Source organism: Anopheles ziemanni, chromosome 3 (assembly GCF_943734765.1).
Source record: "Anopheles ziemanni chromosome 3, idAnoZiCoDA_A2_x.2, whole genome shotgun sequence".
NCBI lineage: Eukaryota > Metazoa > Arthropoda > Insecta > Diptera > Culicidae > Anopheles > Anopheles ziemanni.
The window spans coordinates 13,920,013-13,936,624 of NC_080706.1; the positions used below are offsets into that span (position 1 = coordinate 13,920,013).

General features: G+C 48.0%; 2 protein-coding genes across 2 annotated transcripts; one reads left to right on the plus strand and one right to left on the minus strand.

Annotated features, from left to right (window-relative positions):
- Window positions 1–125: 125 nt before the first annotated feature.
- LOC131287057 (calcineurin-binding protein cabin-1-like) lies at window positions 126–9,725 on the plus strand. The gene is made up of 23 exons (XM_058316072.1): window positions 126–212; window positions 294–407; window positions 505–624; window positions 701–1,234; window positions 1,317–1,488; window positions 1,554–1,652; window positions 1,720–1,897; window positions 1,959–2,136; window positions 2,222–2,478; window positions 2,555–2,723; window positions 2,791–3,096; window positions 3,172–3,334; window positions 3,415–3,709; window positions 3,790–4,068; window positions 4,151–4,492; window positions 4,555–4,728; window positions 4,804–5,860; window positions 5,990–6,244; window positions 6,403–6,566; window positions 6,639–7,092; window positions 7,163–7,685; window positions 8,306–9,431; window positions 9,507–9,725. Exons 1-23 carry the CDS (start codon window positions 126–128, stop codon window positions 9,661–9,663), a joined length of 7,203 nt encoding a protein of 2,400 aa, XP_058172055.1. The 3' UTR covers window positions 9,664–9,725.
- Window positions 9,726–10,758: 1,033 nt separating this feature from the next.
- On the minus strand, window positions 10,759–16,219 carry LOC131289677 (serine/threonine-protein kinase Warts). The gene is made up of 8 exons (XM_058318975.1): window positions 16,091–16,219; window positions 14,987–15,985; window positions 12,958–14,944; window positions 12,734–12,854; window positions 12,164–12,279; window positions 12,003–12,072; window positions 11,720–11,915; window positions 10,759–11,645 (listed from the first exon to the last, which is right to left on the minus strand). The coding sequence occupies exons 1-8, from the start codon at window positions 16,217–16,219 to the stop codon at window positions 11,208–11,210; spliced, it is 4,056 nt and encodes a 1,351-aa protein (XP_058174958.1). The 3' UTR covers window positions 10,759–11,207.
- Window positions 16,220–16,612: the final 393 nt, after the last annotated feature.

The following is a 16,612-nucleotide window of genomic DNA, read 5'->3' on the forward strand; positions in this document are numbered from 1 at the left end:
GCATTAAAAATGTCACTTTAGGCAGAAAAAAAGTAAACAATTTGCCGCCGAAAGACCGACAAATGGACGCCTTGTGATAAACTACATGCAGTACGCGCGTGATTTGGTGTTGATAAAATACAAAAATGATTCGTATAGCAGCCCTCAACGAGGAGGAATCGGACGATAGTAATGGATTCGATTCGGAACTCATCGTCACTAAAGAAGCAGAGGTACTTTTCCTTATCCAATTTACGTTCATTTTGCTTGGAAACATTCAGGCGATGTAACATTCTATCAATTTCCCCCTCAAGGAAACCATTGCGATATCCGAGTATGTACGAGCGCTTCAGATGAAGAAAGAAAACAGGCTGCAGGAAGCATTGGAATTACTATTGGAACTGTTGGATACGCAAGTTATCAACGATGTAAGTGGAATCAATTGTACATGTTGGCAGTTTCGTTAGTATATATGCATTGCCGATAGAAGAAAACAGAATGTTACGAACTCCTTTAACTCCACAGGTAACAACAACCCAAACGGACAGCAAGCTGTTCGCGGTCAAGTATAATTGCTTCCGGAACATTGGACTTATATACGAAGAACAAGGGAAAGAGAATCTTTCGATAGAGTTCCTCATGAAGGTAAGTTGCTTTATGTCTCTTTGTTGATTGATTATCGGTCAATTAACCATACTATATACCATATGACTTTTCTTAGGCAATGGATCTGGATGAAACGGACGTTTATACAATGTCCCGGTTGGCTCGTATGGCTTTAAAGACGGGCTACCTGCAGATAGCGAAGCTGTACTTTGAAAAATGCCTCAAACGAAATCCAAACCATTGGCCTAGCATGGAGGGAATGCTCAAGGTATTCTGCAGTGCATCAAACGTGGTCGAGGCTTACGGCTGGGCCGCACAATGCCATCGAAAGGACAGCCGTAACAAACTGTACGTCGACGTTTTGCGCGCCATCAGGGAAAAGTTCAAGGCAGCGTTATCGTACCTGGACACGGTGTTCACCGTGCCTGTAGCAATCGATTTTGCGGAGGAAGAAAAGCGGAGACCGCTGGTCCTGGCGTTGGCAACGTTCGATGAATTGTTTAAACCGCGCCAGTCGGATTTTGAAACACCCGATCTGACGGTGATGCCGGATACGCTGAAAGAACTACTCAAGATCGATGATCTCAGTTTTGAATCCATCGGCAATGTGCTGGTTAAGCTGCATGATGCAATGGAAAAGTTTGACTTGGTAAGTTGCGTTGTACGTTGGTGTTTCGTGAATGATACACTCATACACTTATTTTACTAAATGTAAAACATTAATCTTTCAGAAATGCGTATTCATGCTCGATACTGATACCCTTTTTTGTGAACGCACAAAAGAAGTGTCGGAAAAAATGGAAGAAGACGCAGAAATGTCGCCACCAGTGGCCGAATGTGAAGCAGAAGTTCCCACTGCCAAGGATGACGTAAGGACGGAAGTAGATGAGGAAGAAATATGTGGTATGTTGGTTGCACAGCGTTCATTGAAATTTGAATAACAATATTAACATATCCATTTGTTTCAGAAGAAGCAAATGAATGCAGTATTGCTGCTCCAAGCAAGATTAGCGATGAGGCTAACGGAAATGGTACATCTGCAGCCGATAGTGCCGATTCCGGTGTTGGTAAGCTATTCTTAATCTTCTCTGTATGTAGGTTTTGTAAAATCAATGCTTTATGTGTATCCATAAGATGCGAACGAACAAAAGAACAAGGCGCGTAGACGTGGAAGTGAACTAAAAATCCTCGAACAATGGGGATGGCACAAAAATCGAAGATCGACACGGAAGAAGAGCGTCCAGGAGGTGAATGATCCAGTCGATGCGACCGTAGATTCATTCTTTAGACAAGCAGTGAAACAGCATTTGTCGTAAGTTTTAGTTGAAATTTGAATTGAGATTTCTATAAAAACAAAAACATTTTTATTCTAGAAACGAATTACAAGTCAAAGGATCACCATTTGCGTTACAAGAGCAACAAGAACATAATACGTTAAAAGGAAAGGAGCAAGAATCTGAAGCTTCTAAGGAACCGACCATCGGTAGCACTATTAGTCAATCCGATTTTTGCAATGAATGTAATATGCAAAATTTTATCTCCGAAATGAAGGTAGGCTGCATGACCACTTAAACCTCTAAGGAAGGGAGTTAATGACTTATCTACTTTTGTTTTTCTTCTACTTCACGGCACGCAGAAAAACGACATCGACGTGTATGCCCTGATGTACGGGTTTTTGGCTCACCTTTCCAAGTCCTGGGGACTACCGATGAAGCCAGAACTGCGAGACATTTATCTGAAAGTGCACGACTCGTTCGTTGAGTTCACCGACTACGACGCGTGGAATCAGCTGTCCGACGAGCAGTTGGAATTGATTTTTCAAATCACGGTGTTCCATTTGGAGCTGAAGCTTGACGCCGGTCTATGCACGCAGTCCAGCGAGCAAACTGAGAGGTAATTCAAATTAGATTCCTTTCAAACAGATTTTGTCTAAGCTAATAGTACACCGTTCGGTAAACTTTCTTACCAGCATCTTCGACACATTCGATGAAGCCGTCTTCCATCGGTGTCGTTTCTATGTGGACAGCTTGCCCAATCAGAACACAATCACAGTCTACCGCATCCGATTGCTGTGGCTTGCGTATATCCTTGATTGTAGCGTGAAAAAGTTTGAAGATGCATTGGACAATTTATATTTGGTAAGAATGCGACACAACACACTCTGATATTCAACCACTGATTTTATCTTCTTCATCATACGCACAGCTTCAAGAACTTGTTAACACTCCCAATGGTGGACACCGTTTGGAACTGAACTTTCCAAATCAACGTGCCAACACGAACATTAGTAGTGCATCTATTCGTGAGTTAATCGGCGAAACGGAACGGAAGCTACGGATCGAACGCGTCAAGCGTCACTATGAGAGTGGAGAACACGAGCAAGTCGTTGCGATTCTGATGGACACATTGCGATACTACACAACGTTGGGAAATCCGAACGAGTCAATCCTAAGTCTCACCATTCAGACGCAGATGCTATTAGAATCACAGTGGAACATGGCTGAAATGGAGGTAAACTTGTTGAATGAACTTGACAATTTACTATAGAAAATTTTTATCTCACCTAACTGATATAAATGGTTTCAGCAATGCTTCATCTGGTCGGAAAAATCATTCACTTACTCCGTCCAGCAGTTCGTCACCGCAGCCGTACAGCATGACAGCCGGTTGTCTCGAATGTGGGCCAGCAATATAAATTTCACACTTCTCTACCTCGAGTCCATCATCAAGCAGGAAGGAGTGGGAATGTGTACGTGTATCGTTTGTCAACACATTATTATAAATTGAAAGGCCGGTAGATTTACCTTATCTGGGGGTTCCTTTTTCTAGTGGATGTGCTGGACAGAAACTTACCGAGGCTGATCCAAACACTTCATCGGCTTCTAACGCACCAGCTCGATCCAAGCGGGGAGAAAAATTACACTGCACAGCTCTGCTTGATTGAGTGCTGGAGGGCGTGGATTGTACTGTACTACATCTTGGAGAGGCAAGATGATATGGATGGCTTGGTAAAGGTGAACCGGCCGCCAGGCATCGCGGACCTGAGTGGTACGTTCGAAATGGAACCGGAGCGACTATGCAATTCGATCATGATGTGTTTCGTGGCGCACGAACTGCTAGGAAAGTACGTACAAATGCGTTTATCGGATTGGGTTTTGAATCGTTTGGATAAATGGATTTATTTTTCCTACATCCTTTTTACAGGAAAAACTGGTGTTCCAAGGGTGAGAGTGGACTTTTGTTCCACATACTGGACGTGGTAGTGCCGAAGATTCGTTCACCATTGCTAGAACCGTTCCGGGAGATGTTGAACGAGTATTTGGAGCAGGTGACCTACTGCTTGTACGGGTACCCGCAAAAGCGTCCACGTTTGCGCCACATACAGGACCACTGTGCGTCGCAAGTGACACTTACCTGGGATCGAGCCATTCAGCTCTTTGATCTTTACCGCCCGGACAGTCTGCCTGAGTTTAATTCCTACAAGTAGGTGGCTAGCGAGCTTTTGCCCGCTACTTTTCCGCGTTAAACTACAAATAAACCTGGTTCACCTTTTTTTTGGTATTAGGTTAGAATCGATCTCTACCGACATGGAAGCACTACTCCAACGAATCATACCGCTCATCCCTACCGAGATCAACATCACGCGGCTGTCCCGGCCCATCTCGGAGTTTATCGATGGCAAGGGGAACACGCTGCCGGAAGCGGCCAACATTTTGCAGGGTGAAATCAAACCCATATTTTACCTACTCGCCGATTTTTACTTCAAAAGTCGTGATTTTACCCGCGCCATCAAGTACTACGTCATGGATCTGACACTGGAACCGTCGCGATTTGACTCGTGGGCCGGCGTATCGCTGTCCAAGGCGAGTAAGGTGGAAACGAAGCTAAACTCAACCGAAATCATACCGTAAGTATTGTTTGAGGGAAAAATATTTATTATGACACTTATGCCGTTAATTATTGTTGCAGGTTGCAGGAATTTTTGGATGAAACCGATAATGGCATGAAGTGCTTTGATCAGTGCTTGCAGCTAAACGAAGACGATCAGCAGTTGTGGATCGAATACGGCTCATTTGCCTACAACATACATTCGTTCTGCTCGCGTACGTTGAAGCTGCTGAGTGATACACTTTCCATGGAAAGGTAACTAGCGAGAGCGTGAAAAATAAATGTATTCCCCACTGGTCAAATTTAACTATTTCCTCCTCGCACTTACAGTTTTGCGTTGGTCGAAACGCACAAGGAGCGCTGCCTGGACATTGCTTTCACGTGTTTCAACAAGGTAAGCCTGGGCAAAATGTGCTTCACCGAGACCGAAGCGAACGAAGCCGATCGGCATGAGCAGCACGACTCTGGAAGCAACCACGAGGACGAAATCTGGCTCCACCACTACATGCTCGGGAAGATTGCGGAGAAAAAGAAGGAACATCCGGCCGTCTACCTAACGCACTATCTCAAGTCGGCCAAGTATCTGTATGAATGTAACGCGACCTATCCGATCAAGATCAACCACAGCAGCCCGTCGCAGCTGGCGATCGAGGCGTTGGAGGTATTCTACCGCATCAACGCGGCCATCATGAAGTACGTGGAGCAGCATTCGCCGATCAACAAGAAAACGGCCCGCCTGTTCCTGCGCACTCTCAAGGAGCTGTCCACCAGCCCGTTTGCCGTGAACAGGGCGAAGATCAACGAAAACATGCTGAAGCGGAAAATATCACCGAACGCCGGCGGGAACGGAAGTAATAGTAATCCTGGTGTTTCGGTGGCTGGGGGAGCTGCGATAGACGTGCAGGGTCTATCGTTCCCGAAAGTGTCGAAAGGTGGCGATCAACCGGTGGAGGGTACGATCGCTGGAGAACAAGAAACAACGAAGGTTACTTCACCACGAGCTGAAGATGAACCGGAACGTGCAGATACACCAATCGTTCCGCAGGAGGCTCCCGTCGAGACGGTTTCTACAACCCAAGCTGCCAATCCAATGGAACCTGGCGAGGGTAATCGGATGGCGATCGATGAGGAAAACGTTCCATCCCCCCCGGTGCCACCGCCACCAGGCCGAGCGGTTGAGCACATCCGAGTGGAGGAAATTAAACAACTCGGCGATCCGTTACCTACGCTACGGCGGGGATCGCAAGAGAGTGCCATAACGACAACGACAACGACCACCACGACGACCACCAGTACCTCATCGTCAAGCAGTGACTCGTCGGATAGTGATTCGGACACATCTTCCGATTCCGATAGCGACAGCACGTCGACGGATGATGAGGCGATTGTATGTTTATTTGCTTTAATATCAAGATCTTTTTACGATCATAATATGCATCGACATAATTTTAAACTATCTTTTTATTCTGTTCTGGTGTAACCTAAATTCCCATATTATTCTCCGCCCCCAACGTAGAACCAGCAACCAATAGACGCCGCGGATCGGGACACCATATTCAAGCTGTGCATCAAAAACCTGGAGGAGTGTATCACACGCTTTCCCGAGCACTATAAATCGATGTACCGACTGATACATCATTTCATGCACGCGCCAGGCCTGACCAAGTCGTTCGATAATGCACGTCAGCTTCTGCTCGGCACCTACCGCACGACCCTCGGCAATCAAATCCCGGGACTTTTCACGGAGCGCAAAACAACCAATTTTTTCAACGTAAGCGTTATCCTCTTTTTTGAAAACCTTCAAGATAATGCATCTTTGGAACCACCTAAATTATTTATATTTGTGTTAGCCAACGACATTTAAGGTTATCACGCTCTTCTTAATCAAAAGACATACCTCCTTTTAATTGGTACTTTCTTTTATTCTAGGGTTTGTGGAGAATTCCCGCTTCTGATATTGATCGCCCAGGAAACTTCGCCTCGCATATATCGAAGTGTGTGATCGTGCTCATGGAAACGCTCAAAGAATTTAACGATCACGAGATCCTACTGGACTTGGCATTGCAGTTGCAGCGTACACCCGAAGCGGATAAGTAAGTATTACATAATTAATAATCTAAACGGTATCATGGTTAAATAATTGCATGCTGTTTATGATCGGCTAGGAAATATCTGAACGATTACGAGCGCAAGGAACTGGTCCAGCAGGCCATCCTGTTCTGCGTGCAAGTTTACCGGAGTGTGCTGAAAAAGTGCACCGATCGGCACAACGACACCGAGCTGCTGACGCTAATGGTCGACGTGTACAAGGCGTACCGGAAGATCCTGAAGCACCTGCAGACGAAGGAACCGCTGTTCGCCGGCGTACTGATCGACGCGTACAAGGTGTTCGTGAGCGACAAGGTGACGAAGCTCCCGGAACACGGTTTGCTCGATTTGTCGATCAAGCTGTGCACGTACGAGATAAACTACCGCAAAACGCAGGAAAAGCAGCAAAGCAATGCCGGTGGAACTGGTACTGGTGCTGGTAGTGACGGAGGTGGGAATGGTGGAAAGCAAACTATGACGAGCGGGGAGCTTCCCGCAACGATGATCGTACCGATGCAACCAATTTCTGCGGTAAGTGTTTACCAATTCGGTTGCACATTGTAGCATATAGTTATTAATTCGGTCGTGTCTAAATTTGCAGAACTTTATCCCGGGCCTTACAAAGCAAAACAGGCGGCTAGGAACAGTGAAGGCATTGCCACCCTCAACCACACCGCATGAATTACAGCAGCAGCCTCAACACTACCCCAATCCCCATCAATTCACGCAGAGTTCGATGAGTAGTATGATGGCGGATCTATCATCTCGCGTCACCATCACACCAATCATGCTCGACCCAACATCCGGTGGTGGTGCAACCAGCAGCAAGAATAATGCTGCCGCCACATCGAGCGCCTCCATGTCCACAACCTCCTTGCTACAATCAACCGCTTCGCGGACATCTCCTTTCGCGCCGGCAGCAGCGACAGATATTCTTCTACCGAAGCCGGCGGGCGGTGGAACAGCGGTTTCTACCTCACTAAGCTCGCCGTCGGTAGCAACGACGGCAACCAGTCAACAGTCTGCCCTCTTCCAGCAGTATCTAAAAATCTTCAGTCAGATTCCAAACATATCTTCGCTCGGCAACAACCCACTGATGACAGCAGCCCTGACGGAGTATTTGGGTATTTATCAAACATGGTTTATAAAAAAATAATTTCATACTTGAGAAGTGCAATATCGCTCACACGCCAACTAGGATTTATCATAGGCATACGCATACAGATGGAACTTAGTAGCAAGAAATGGTGTTTGTTCTTTCATGCAATACAAATGATAGTGCATGATTACATTTTGCTCATTAGTATCACTTATAATTACCAACTATCTTCTTAGCATATGATACGAGTCATATCTGCCGATTCTAGTGCGGATGGCATTGATATTACTGTTGTTTTCCTAAGTCTCAATCATCTTCGGACATTCCACTGTGTTGATCACAGTCTACTTAGATCAGAGACTACTAAGTACCACAAACTGAGATATTCTTACTTCAAATTAATTGATCAGAAGTCTATGCATACTTGGGTAAAAAATCATAAAAGTTCTTTTTTTTTAAGTGAAAACTAATTTCTTAAAATATTTCAATTATTGTTTGAGCATCTTTTTCTTGAACACGTCTAAGGTGGTTACGTCTGATTTGGACAAAGTCCATGTCTCGCAGGCCAATCGAAAACCAACCAACCAACCTATTCTGATTTGTAATAAGCCAGTTCTCATCCAGTTCTTTTCCTAATTGTTTCAGCTACCTTTAATATGCATAAGTCTGCCACATCTCAGCTACAGTCTCCCACTGGCGACCGAAACGTTTCCCCGACACCTCATCCCTTATCACCATCCTCCACTCTTCCGCAAGCAAAGAACACGGGGATGGCAGCAACCGGGAAAGATCACGTCCTTAGCAATCAGCCTTCAACCACTTTCACAAATATTGGCACGAAAAAATTTTCCTCGAAAACTGTCTCCTCCACTGCGACCCTAAGCTCCGGTGGTAGCTACGAGCAGCAGCAGCAACAACTCGCCACGATCACGCTCACCTCGATGAGTGCCATGTCGGGTACGTCCTCGAATGCTGCGAAGAAAGATCGCGTCTCGTCACCTTTCGGAGCGCAGCGCGTAGCGTCTCCCTCACCCATACTAACCATCACCCCCTCGGAGGGTCCAGCACCGGTGGGGCCGCGACAAAAAGAACCCGCAACTGGCGGTCGCAAGCCGAAGGTGAAAAAAGCAGGCGGTGGACAGCAGACGCAACGTCCCACGCCATACGCCCGACCCACACCGCCACCGCCACCATCGTCCTCGTCATCGATGTCCTCCATACCGCAGCTCGGTGTGCCTGGGCTTTCGATCGAACCCGTCGCCGGGCCGCTTCTCTCACCGATGATGGGAAAGCTACCCCTCGCTGCTTCGCAGACCAGTAAGAGTGGCCCACAAACAGTCGGTCCGGGTGGCATGAGTACCACCATGAAGGATCTCGTCGCTTCCTACACCGAGCTGCTGCAAAAGTATCCGCACATGGCACGTTCGGTGCTGATGAATCAAAAGAGCCTAAACACCACTACCGGAGGGCCCTCCGGTCCGCAGACCACCGGTGGACGCAAGCCATCGGCGAAACAGGCTGCCAAAGCTGCAGCCGCCATGTCAATGCAGTCAGCTGGTGCAACAGGTCCCCCGGCCAGCGGGTCCGCTGGTGGTAACCGATTCGGAGGGTCAAACATGCCACGGATCGGTGCCACCATAACACCCCTACCGGCTGCAGGATTTTCCATCGATAGCTACGGAAGGCCAGCAACATCTCCCAGTGGAAGTGGAAACAGCGGAAATCTGGCCACTTCCGCAACAGCACTCAACATGCAACCAATGGGCATAGGGTAAGCACACTACTTGGAATGCGGTTTTGCTTGCTTCTTGTTGAACTCCCAAAACGTAATCTTTCCCTTACTCAGATCGAACCAGCAGCAAGGGAAAACACTCCAGCAGAAGCTGGCCGAACGGCAGAAGGCGAATAAGGCACGGGAAACGGAAGGAGTCTCTGGCGGCAGCGTTATGACGGGACAACCTAAATCCGGTGTCGATTCGGACGATGTTATCGTACTCGAATGATCGTAACAACAACCTGTAACTGAACGTAGTGAATAAATGATTAGGTAGCCTCATGCCACGTTTACAAACAGAACTGCCTCACCTAGAAACAATTTACCCACGCGCTTTCGACTGGTTCGACATTGTTTTTATTCAGTTTTTATTGCTGTTGGGAATAAAAGGTACCGATTCCATTTCACCTCGTCATCGAATCCATGTACTATATAAATATGCTTTTTTAAGGCCAAATTGTGTGTTGCTTTCGATTCCGATAAGCTATGCTTTGCATCAGAGCTCTAGTTTCGCATCCTTCCTGCGGTCGATTTGATTGTTTTGCGCTGCTCAATGTGTGTTCTCTCTTCTGATTATATTTTTTGCCCTTTGTGGTCTGTGCTCTGTAGGTGAAGAATTTCGTTTTCTCTCTCTACAATCTCCTGTTACCTTTTCTACACTTTCTACTAGGTTTAACTGGTTATTTCCTCCTATTTTGTTTCCGTTTAAAGGATGCTTTATGTATATTTATATTTAGCTCTCTGTCGTTTCTAATTTCTACTCTTTCGTTATCCTGTCGTTTCGTTTCATGTATGCTTTTTGTATTGTTTGCTCTGTACTGTTTTCTTCTAGGTTTTTATTCGGCGATTTACAAGTTTCCGTCATTGTAGAGTATTACGATTCAGAATATATTTTGCTTGTTTGCACCCTCCTCTCTCTGTTTTACGCATTCTCACTCTCGCTCTATCTGCTTTTCTCTTTCCCTTTCTTACGTTCTAAATACTCTGTAAATCCAGAATCACACATATTTGCACTGTACAACAATTTGCATATAAAAGTAATAAAATATATAATAGTAATATTATTTATCGACCAAAAACCACCTGTATATCTGTATAAAGGCTTCCTCGTTTTCTTTATCGTTCATTCTCTCTCTATTTCTTTTTCTTTTAATTCATCTCACACATTCTTTATCTCTCTTTCCCTCTCCCCCCGTACCCACTCGTCGCATTCGTAATAACCGTAATAACGCAAGTTCGTCTACTAAAAGCTCAATCTTTTCGCATTGTAAGCTTTTTGTGTAAACCTTTTCCTTTCAATAACACTGACGGACCATCAACTATGATAGTTATCTTTCAATCGTTCTCATTATTTCCCCCTGTTCATACACCTTACAGCTCCTCCCGTACACAAGGCCTACAAACATTCCAATTCTAAGTGCACTTATGATCTTTTCTCCTGCCTTTTTCTTCATGTCAACGCTTCATAATCCACACCAAGACTATTGGAAGCCAGTTTATGGTGAAACCTTCGCACGTTACCCTGTTGTTAATCCCTGTTCTTCCCTCGCTAGTGACCTCTCCGCTCTATGTGTCCCTTTTTCTCCCTCACATACACACACTGCTATCGAGCGTGACAATATTTTCGAGACCGGACGCCTCAGCATCCTTCTTAGCGTGGATGGTGGTGTCGAGCTTCGGTAGCGCGTTTTTAGTAGAAAAGAAATAATATGTGTTATTTACGCTAGCTCGAAACGATTTTAATGAATAGATTAATAATATTAGTAGTTATTATTATACATAAATAGCTTCCGCCTGTCCCTCGCTCGAGTCGAGCGTTATTTTGTGATCAGATTCATCGTCAAAAAAGCGCCGGAAGGTGAACTCGAAGAACCCGTGGTGGAACGGTTTCCCGCTGTCGCACACCTCGTCCAGGTTGCCGTGGCCACCCTCGTCGCAGGACGACGACGAATCCTGCAGCCGGCCCGGATCGATCGGGTCGAAGTTGGACGTGTCGGTCGGGTACTTGATCTTCGGCTCGTACAGCGCCTGCTGGCTGCGCAGGTCCTTGCTGAAGTCGATCGCGCGGAAGAACGGGTGTGACTTGATCTCGTCCACGTTGCGCCCGATCCGCTCGTCCTCGTTCTTGCACAGCCGCAGTATGATGTCCTTCGCCTCCGGCGTCAGCTGCGCCTCTTGCGGAATCCTCAATGTCTGCCGCCAATTGATGACCTGTTGCGAAAACGTGCAGAGGAGAGAATGTTAGAAGGATGGTTTGTACGCTACGCCTGTCTGTAAGGGCATACCTTTATCTGTGTTTCCTCTGCGGTGTTGGCCAAAAATGGAGGTTGTCCGACTAGCATCTCGTACAGTATGACTCCGACGCTCCACCAATCGCACAGCTGCGTGTAACCACTGCGCAGCAACACCTCCGGTGCGATATAGTTAGGCGTTCCGACGATCGAGTGTGCCTTGGCGCGATTCTTCTCGCGGAACTTTCTCCTAAAAAACACGAACCCAATCGTTTAGCAGGAAACCTAAACTTCTTCCCGCACGGTGCGTGAATAGTTCCAGGAACTCAATGCGTACCTCTCCAGTGGTGGTGGAATTTCCGAACCAAACTTGCTCCACGCTTCCATCGAATCTTGGCGGGCATGATCTGTTGAAAATGATGGTAAATTGAACGTCAAATAAGGGCTTATCGAAAACGCAAGCATCCTGCCAAGCATCAAACCTCCACGATATCTTACCATTCTTTTGATAGTACTTCGAGTCGTGCGTCCAGCGGAACCCGGTACACAGACCAAAATCGGTCAGCTTGATATGGCCCTTCCGATCGATCAGCACGTTGTCTGGCTTGATATCTCTGTGTGAATATGAGAACGGAAAAAAGTTTTATTCAAACTGTTGGTAGGAAAGTAGATCTAAGAAGGTTTTGCTATCTTATTTCGTAAAAGTAGGACTGGTAGTAAGGTTAATCAACCGTATTCCTAAATTTATTAAAAAGGAGTTAGTGATAGATTTTTTCGGAAAACAAAGTCACAAAGTACGAGTAGGTGGATTGTGTTAAAGCCAATGCTTTGATATTGAAAAGCAATTGAAGGAGTCCAATGGCATTTTCACAGTTTGTAAAATCAACAGCCAGATGGGAATATATTTCTAAACATATCAGAAAGAGTATTAAGATTTTTTAAATTTCGATGCAATGAGAAAAATAACTAAGCCTTCTTCATTTAGTTCTCGCAAATACAAATACTGAAAATAAACACTAGTTGCAGGGAAATTTGGTTTAAAATCTGGACTATAGTCCCCCAACCCACCTGTGAATGAATCCCATCTTGTGCACGCTGTCGATTGCACAGGTCAGTTCCGCTATGTAAAATCTGGCTAGGTCTTCCTCAAAGATGCCTTTTTTGATGAGCAGCGACATGAGATCTCCGCCTGAAACAAAGCAAAACGCATTCGAAGGATGACAATGAAGTTTGAAATATTCGTACACCAACAAAAGGTCAGAACAAGAATGGGTCGTTCGACAGATGCTTACCCGGTATGTAGTCCATGACGAAGTAGAGATTGTCCTTGTCCTGGAAGCTGTAGTACAGCTTCACGACCCACTCGTTGTCGGCCTCGGCCAGGATGTCCCGCTCGGCCTTGACGTGCGCCACCTGGTTGCGCTTGAGGACGTCCGCCTTACGCAGTGTCTTCATCGCGTACAGATGGTTGGTGGTGTCGATCTTCTTCACCAGCGTCACCTCGCCGAACGCCCCGACGCCGATCGTCTTGATCTTGGCGAACATCGACTTGTCCATCTTGGCGCGCTTCAGCCGGATGTAGTTGCTCTCCTTCTGACAAAGCAGCTTGCGCATCTCGATCTTCGTCTCCTCGGGCAGGTCGAGCTTGGACATTTCGCTCTCCAGCTGCTTGATGCGGAAGTTGCGCTGCGAGTACGACTTCAGCACGTTCTCTATGTGCTGCTCCATGAAGAACTTGTACGCCTGGGGCGAGTAGTGCTTCACCTTGCATTCGGACCGCTCCGCTTCCTTCTCCTTTGACAGATTCTTCCGTTCCGGAATCGGTGACTGGTGCTTGATCTTTCGTGGATTATCATCGCCACCGCCACCACCACCGCTACTACCACCACCTCCACTGGCACCACCACCACTTCCTCCGCTTCCCGAGGGACCAGCGTTACCGCCAGCGCCATTTGCCGCCGACGACGATGTAGTAGAGGTTGGGGTTGTTGCTGGCGATGATTCGCCACTACCACTGCCACTACCACCATGATCTTGCGGGGATCCACCACCACCACCTCCACCAGTGCCATTCGTATAGGTCGGTGCTGGGCCATTGCTGGTGGCCGCTGGGAAACGGACCGTTTTCATCAAGCTACTGCGCACGTTGCTGTTGGTCGCCATGCCTCGCTGTTTGGCGTCGTGTGACACTGCCTGATGCTGCTGCTGGTTGTTGTGGGGGCTACTGTTGTGGTGATGACCACCCATCATCATGGCACCGAGACTCTTGAGTGCAGCACCGCTTATGGCTTGCTGCTGCTGAGATGCCGCGCTCGGCGTCTTTAGTGGACCCTTCGTCGTTGTCGGTGGGCCTTTCTGTTCCGATGAGTGCATGCCATTGCTTAGACCCTCCATTCCACGGTGTCCGGAGATGAGATGGAGCTGCTGGTGATGGTGGTGATTATGCTGTTGTTGCTGTTGCGTAAACCCATCCTCATTCGTACGGGCGTTACTTGCGTAGCTGTTGTTTCCAGTGACGTTGGCCGGGGATGCTTTGCCGTTCACGTGCATCATCGCGTTAACATGATCGTGATTATGATTATGATTGTTATTATTATGCATATTGCTCATAGGATTATTATTTGCATTAGCGTTATTAGTGTTATTAATCATATTGTTGTTAATAATATTAGCGTTCGCAGTATGACTACTACTGCCGTGGGAGTTGTTGGCATGGATGTTGCTACTGCTGCTGCTGTTGTTGTTGCCCCCAGCACCCTCTAGATTGTTGTGGCCGTTGAGGTGGAGATGTTGCTGCTGCTGCTGCTGCTGCTGCTGATGTTGATGTTGATGTTGGTGGTGATTCGCTCCGTTCCTATGCAGCTCCATATGCTCCATGGCTGCAGCCTGTGGGGAACAGTGGGGTTGAGGTGGCAATGGTGGAGTGCCTCCTCCTCCCCCACCACCACCACCACCACCGTCATGTAGATAGGCAGGTGGAGGTTCCTTTTTGGGGGATGAGTGTTTCTGTAGTAAAATCATAGTTGAATCGTACGACGGCGGATCGTTGGTGGATCCGTTTCCATTGCTGGTAGGGGCATTGCTGTTGTTGCCGGTGTTTAACACCTGCGGCTGTGCCGGGGACGATGGGCCACCACCAGTGACCGTTCCGCTGCTGGTTTGCATTGTTGCTGGATGCTGCTGTTGTAGCCCCGGAAGGGATGGTTTTGCACGAAGCGGTTGCTTTGGAGCGGACGTCGAGCCCGCCGGATGATGGTGTTGCTGGTGTTGCTGCTGCTGCTGCTGTTGTTGTTGCTGCTGTTGCTGTTGCTGTTGTCTAACAGCACTTTCATGCCCGATGGCGGATGGCGATGGGGGCGGTTGTTGGGCGTATCCGGTTGTTCCGGCTGCCTTGTTCAGCTTATGCTGCACCGAGACGGCGTACGATGGTGGCGGTGGATTGTTGTGTCGATCGATTGACTGCAGCGGGTGGCCACAGGCCGGGGCGGGTGGGGCGACGGCCGTCTGCAAGATCGGCTTTTGGACCTGCGTCGATTTCACCGAGTGCATGATGATCGGATGCTGGGCCGCCTTCGACGGTGGCGGATGGGCACCGGAAGGTTTCGGTTGCAGGGGGATCGGCCGCTGGATGGAGCTGCCTCCGCTTCCCCCGCCGGTGCTTCCTTGTGAGACCGTAATCGGACTGGACGAGCCAATCGACGCGTTCGAGTAGAAGCCCGAGCTGGGACTTTTGCGAAAGTCGGTCGACTGCGACGACTGCGTTGGGCTCTGGCGGCTGTGAAACGATGACAGGTAGTTGGGCGGTGACGAGGGCCCGATCTGTGGGTACGGTGGCGGGGGCTCGCTGCTCGTATAGACCGCCATCTGCTGGCTCAGCTGTTGCTGCACCTGCGGCCCATTCTGCACAATGATCGGCTGCCGGAGCTGGTGATTGCCGCCGCTCGAAATCGGCGACGAGCCGCGAGCGGGCGATTGCGACGACGCACCACCGAACTGGCCGTTGCGCGTCGAGGCGACCGATGCCGGCGACATGCGCTTCAACAGGTGCATCGGGTTCGGTGGTTGAGGAGTGGAGGGCGTCGAGGAGCAGCGCGGCGGTGGGATGGGCGGCGCGTCACTGAAGTTTGTCGGGCACGGGGACGGTGAGTACTGCGAGCTGCGCCCGAGCGCGGACGCCGAGAATGGCTGCTGCGAGTGTGGGCTGTTGGAGCGGGAACTTCCCGCACCGGAATCGAGGGCGGGACTCGTGCGCTGCATGTGCAGCGGCGATTGCGGTGCATCCTTCTCGATGCTCGGCTTGCGCTTCAACGGTGCATTGATCTAAAACCATCGGTGCAAAGGACAAAGAACACAGAGAACGTCAGAAAACGTAAGAGAATACGTTAGTTAGGGCCGGTTTATGTCGTCTCAAAAACACCCACTCACCTGACTACCACCCAACTGCTGGCCCGTCTCGTACGGCATCAATTCGTTTTTGATCTGCTCCAGTGCGATCGCGTTGTACGTCGAGTGGCGCGCCACTGACGACGGAACTTTGCCGCCTTTTCCATTCATGCTGATTTTTAATATGCATAACTTACTGCTATTTCCTCGATCTGCAGGGAGAAAAGGTATAACCGAGGGTTAGATGGTGCATTTACTTTTGCCCACCATTTAACATTTCGATCCATTTCTGGTCAACAATTAGTAATTCAAGTAAAACTGGAAGTGGTAGCAAAAGGATTCCGTTCAAAGATCACGGTTATGATCAAAGATAATCAAAGCATATGTGCTGATATTGGCTATGATGTGTATCAATTGATAGAAACACTATTGGGAGGTAACAAGATCTTTAAATAACCTCCCGGAATCATGACTTAGTAGGCCATTATCCAGCAATGTTGACAGCTGACGTTACATACGGTAAAGAATGGTTTCTATCAGGTGCCAGGATACTAGATTCGGAAT

Bases quoted from the DNA above. Each gene is read 5' to 3' on its own strand.
- LOC131287057 (XM_058316072.1), top strand. From the start codon at position 126: ATGATTCGTATAGCAGCCCTCAACGAGGAGGAATCGGACGATAGTAAT. The intron at 213-293 runs GTACTTTTCCTT...TTCCCCCTCAAG, and splicing joins TCGTCACTAAAGAAGCAGAG to GAAACCATTGCGATATCCGA. The intron at 625-700 runs GTAAGTTGCTTT...GACTTTTCTTAG, and splicing joins CGATAGAGTTCCTCATGAAG to GCAATGGATCTGGATGAAAC.
- LOC131289677 (XM_058318975.1), bottom strand. From the start codon at position 16,219: ATGAATGGAAAAGGCGGCAAAGTTCCGTCGTCAGTGGCGCGCCACTCG. The intron at 12,280-12,733 runs GTGGGTTGGGGG...ATATTCACACAG, and splicing joins AAGATGGGATTCATTCACAG to AGATATCAAGCCAGACAACG. The intron at 11,646-11,719 runs GTATGCCCTTAC...TTTTCGCAACAG, and splicing joins CAGAGGAAACACAGATAAAG to GTCATCAATTGGCGGCAGAC.